The 5000-nt window shown below is 46.2% G+C and overlaps 1 protein-coding gene across 2 annotated transcripts in view; it reads left to right on the top strand.

Moving 5' to 3' along the window:
- The window catches only part of ascc3 (activating signal cointegrator 1 complex subunit 3), a 186646-nt gene that overhangs the window by 154738 nt on the left and 26908 nt on the right, over nt 1–5000 (top strand). For both annotated transcript variants that reach the window (XM_062539224.1, XM_062539223.1), the window contains exon 35: nt 521–655. In XM_062539224.1, coding sequence (XP_062395208.1) covers nt 521–655 — 135 coding nt within the window. The remainder of the gene's footprint in view (nt 1–520; nt 656–5000) is intronic.

The raw sequence follows: 5000 nt of genomic DNA, 5'->3' as shown, positions 1-5000 counted from the left end.
TCCCCAGTGAGTGCATGTTGGCTGTCGTTGAGCGTCTCCTATTTATCTTCGTCTCTTCATCAGTGAAGCGTGAAAGATCAGTCAGCAGGTGCAGCGAGGCGCTATCAGCTTTACACTCACGGGTTCCACGCCACCGCGCTCACTTCCTGTAAGCCAATATACTATATTGTGATATGATTAGAATATAATTATATTATATTACAATATACTATATTGGGATCACTTTGGATTAAAACATCTGGTAAAACACTGCTAAATGAACAGATGGAAGTATAACACACACACACACACACACACACACACACACAACCATAACCACATACATGCACGAGCATAAAAAGTGTCAGGAAGATGAAGGAAGTGTGAGATCAGTGAGGGAAGACGGAGGCGTTGTTTCTGTCTGCACATCCTCTTCACTGCCCTGCTTGTGTTTGTGTGTATGGTTTGTGTGTATTGTTTGTTTGTTGTTTGTGTTTGCTGTTTGTGTTGATTGTTTGTGTGTGTGCGTTGCGGTGGGCAGGACGAGCGCACCATTGAGCCGCTGACATACGGCCGGATCGGCTCCTACTACTACCTCCGGCACCAGACCGTGCGCATGTTCAAGGAGCGGCTCAAGGCAGAGCTACCACTGGCAGACCTGCTCTCCGTCCTCACGGTCAGTACACACACACACACACACACACCTATACACACACACACACACACACACACCTATATACACATTCATACACAAACACACCTATATACACATACATGCACACACACACACACACCTATATACACACACACACGCATGAACTCCTTTTTTTTTTTTCAGCTTCCTGGTGAAATAATGCTGTAGTCGTCCTCCGTATGGAGTCATGTCACAGCTCGTAGACCTCATGATACTTTCTTCCCTTAGCATTTAAAGAAAACATTTATTTCTTTACGATACATTCTTCAATCACAAAGAAAATTGGTGTCCTTGGCGGTTTTATTTTTACTCATTTTTTGAATTAAGGCATGAAGATCAATTGTCAAATGATTGATGAATACATATGCTCCTCACTGTATTTAACAATGTGTGAGAAAACATGAGGATTTAGAGGATTTTGCTGAAATCTCAACACAATCACACACACACACACACACACACACTCACAAAATCTCACACACAATCACACACACTCTACAAAAGGAGTGTTCTTGGGGTGCCGCAGGGGTTCCTTTGATGAACTCTTCAAAATGGTTTAATGGTTTTGGTTCCACAGTATATTTATCACCTTCTTGACCACACACACATGTGCACACACACACACACAAACACACACACACACACACACATTCATTCATTCATTCATTCATTCGTGCATTCACTCACTCACTCATTCACTCATTGGTAGTGTGCCTGCCCTGACCCTAGAGCAGTGCCTCGCTCACACATGAGTTTGTGTCTTCACAGCCAAGCAGCAAATTAGCACCTCTGTTCAGCCTCATTAGACGCACACTCTGGCTCTGTAGTCACCCCTTTCTCACTCTCTCTCTCTCTCTCTCTCTCTCTCTCTCTCTCTCTCTCTCTTACCCACTCTCTCTCTCTCTCTCTCTCTCTCTCTCTCTCTCTCTCTCTCTCTCTCTCTCTCTCTCTCTCTCTCACCCACTCTCTCGCTCTCTGTCTCTCTCTATCTCTCTCTCAATTCAATTTCAACTCAATTTCTCTCTCTCTCTCTAGCCTATATGTATATCGATATATTTGTCAGTATGTCTTATTCATCCTTTTCATTCATTTATTCATTCATCTCTCTCTTTGCATCCGTCCATTTGTCTATCTGTCCGTCCACCTCCTCCTCTTTCTGCCCCCCCTCTCTATCTGCCCCCCCCCCCCTCCACATTGCCCCCCACCCCCTGCTGTCCTGCTGTGCTCTCTGGTCTCTCCAATTGGAGACATAATTGAGACACAAAGCAGCTTCACACCCCCACTGTGGGTCAGTGACATTACATCTGCTTTAGCCCTGCCTGACACACACACACACACACACACACACACACACAAGGACATACAGACCTGATCCATATATGCCCCTCATGCATGTGCACACACCAGCATGCACTCATATATATATATATACACGATACGTATATATATATATATATATGTGTGTGTGTGTGTGTGTGTGTGTGTGTATTTCCTCTCTCTCACACTCTCACACACACACAGATGTCCATAGGGCAGGTATACAAAAGTGATGGTAAAGTTCAAAGTTGATATTAGGGAGAAACACACACACACACACACACTGTACCCCACACACTGTGTGTAGGGAGTGGTGCGACGATCTCATGTATATGGATATGGCCTGATTTGCTCTGTCCCAATAATAGGCCCATTGGATGCAGGGCCCTGTTTGCTGATTTCTCTCCACAGATAATGATTCAAGTTGGGGAGGGAATCATACACTCTACACGCCACACACACACACACACACACACTCTCTCTCTCTCTCTCTCTATCTCTTTCTCTTTCTCTTTCTCTCTCTCTCTCTCTCCTCTCTCTTCTCATTCACATTGACTCGCACACAGTGACACAATCTCACACTCACTTTTCATACACACACATTCATACTCATTCACATTGACACACACACACACACACACACACACACATCCTCGCATGATGCAGTGAAATAACTGACGGCCCCAGCCATCGATGTGAATATGGATTGGCTTTTTAGCGCCTGGTTTGTTTTAAGTGTTCTTGAGGCAAATGGAGAAGTGGGTGTTTCTCCGTCTTCACTCTCTTAATGAGTGCTGATGGACGGTTCACACACACTCACACACTCTTCCTCCTTCCTTATTTATGGACATCATAGCAAACTTAGCGCCAGCCACAGTACCCCAACCCCACACCACCCGCTATGTTTTTATCAGAGAATAATTTCCTCAAGCCAGTTATGGTTATATGCTTCTCTCTCTCTCTCATTCTCTCTCTCTCTCTCTCTCTCTCTCTCTCTCTCTCTCTCTCTCTCTCTCTCTCTCTCTCTCTCTCTCTCTCTCTCTCTCTCTCTCCCTCTCTCCCTCTCTCTCTATATATATAATTATTAGTTGCGTAGTCACCATGTGTCCACCATCACTTTACCTCTCTGTCCATGTTTGTCTCTTTCCAATCTATCTTGCCGTTTCTTTTTCATTAACTTTGTCACCGACATAAACACACACACACACACACACACACACACACACACACATCCTCCTCTCAGTGTGCTAACTTGTTTCCTGTGTGTTGTCTTTGTGTGATGCCCAAGTATTGGAGTGTGTGTCTCCAGTTGCTAATGGTTCTGCACAGCTGGAAAAGCTGTTGTCACCGTCGGGTTCTGTGATTCTGAGACTGATGTGAGTTCAGTTAGCTAATTGAATCCAGTTGCTCTCACTTGGAATCAGTGCTTGATAGAGTATCATGTTTCTTGCTACAAATACAAGGGCCAAGAACATCTCATCTCTATCAAAGGAAGCGGTTGTGTAAGGTTTCTGTGTGTGTGTGTGTGTGTGTGTGTGTGTGTGTCTGTGTGTCTGTGTGTCTGTGTGTGTGTACATTAGGCCGTACCCACAAACCAAACCTTCACAGGAATTGTTTGTTTAAGAGTTGGTGAAAGCACACACACACACACACACACTCACCCCCTGACTCACCCTTTACCGTGCACTGAACTCTGAATGACCCAGGCACACTGTGTGTGTGTGTGTGTGTGTGTGTGTGTGTGTGTGATCAGGGCTGTGGGCAGTAGTGACCTCAGTTCTACCCCTCTCCTCAGGAGTGTTATCAGGCAGACAGTGTGCTCTGGTTCTCACCTGTGTTTGTCAGTGTGAATCATTTCTCTGAGCAAATAGATTGAGAGTTTCTGTATTAATGCAAACACTGAAATGTGTGTGTGAGTGACAATGTTTCTGAGTGAACATACATATGCACAGGAACAGGCATTCACACAAGTGTGTGTTGCATTCAGGACGTGCGAGTTCACATGGTGTTTGTGTGTTTGTGCGCACATTTGCATAGCCGTGTGTAGACGTCTTTCTCTCTGCCTGCTTGTATTTGGAGCTCTTTTGTCTTTTATGCCTCAGACACAGGACTGTGTGTGTGTGTGTGTGTGTGTGTGTGTGTGTGTGTGTGTGTGTGTGTGTGTGTGTGTGTGTGTGTGTGTGTGTGTGTGTGTGTGTGTGTGTGTGTCTGCGCACGGGTGTGTGTGTGTGTGTGTGTGTCTGAGTGGGTGCATCAGACATGGGGAGGACGGCATCAGGAGCTCTGTGTGTGTGTGTGTGTGTGTCTCTAAAGGAAGCATGAGGCCGGGCTCGTGGCGGGTCCCATTCTGTTCTGTAACCTGCAGCTCCTTTATGAGCTGTTACTACTGCTGTGTAATTACTTAATGAAGCTGCTCAACATCCCCTTAGAGACCACCATAGAGAGACACACAAAAGCACCCCACGCCTCTCTCTCACACACACACACACACACACACACCCCCCCCTTCTGTCCCTTTAGATGACTCCTGTTGTCAGAGCAGACAAGAGAGTGCCACCTCCTCCATGTCTCCTAATGAGTGTGGCGAGGTCCTAATGAGGGGTCCTGCACCTCCCTTTCAGTCCGACCCCCCCCCCCATGCCCCCCCCCTCCCCCACCCACCCACACAGCCAGCCCTGCTCCAGCTCCACTCGTCCCTCAATCTGTCTATTCTGTCTATCGCTCCCTCCTTCTCCTCTCTCCCTCTCCATTTTTACACTTCTCTCTCTCTGTACCTCTTACCTCTCTGTCCCTCTCTCACACCCTGGAAGTAGAAAGGGTTCTCTTTTGTTCCTTTTACTGTGCATGTGGACATATCCATGGATATGGATGTGGGCCTATATGGATGTGGATTTGGACCTATATGGATGTGGATGTATATGGATGTGAATGTACACGTTATGTGGATGTGGATTTGGACGTCGTATATAGATGTGGATGTGGGCCTAAGAAGATGCGCTGTATAGTTTCA

The sequence above is a fragment of the Sardina pilchardus genome, chromosome 6 (assembly GCF_963854185.1).
Source record: "Sardina pilchardus chromosome 6, fSarPil1.1, whole genome shotgun sequence".
NCBI lineage: Eukaryota > Metazoa > Chordata > Actinopteri > Clupeiformes > Clupeidae > Sardina > Sardina pilchardus.
The sequence above is the reverse complement of the archived record's forward strand: the minus strand, read 5'-3'. Positions and strand labels throughout refer to the sequence as shown.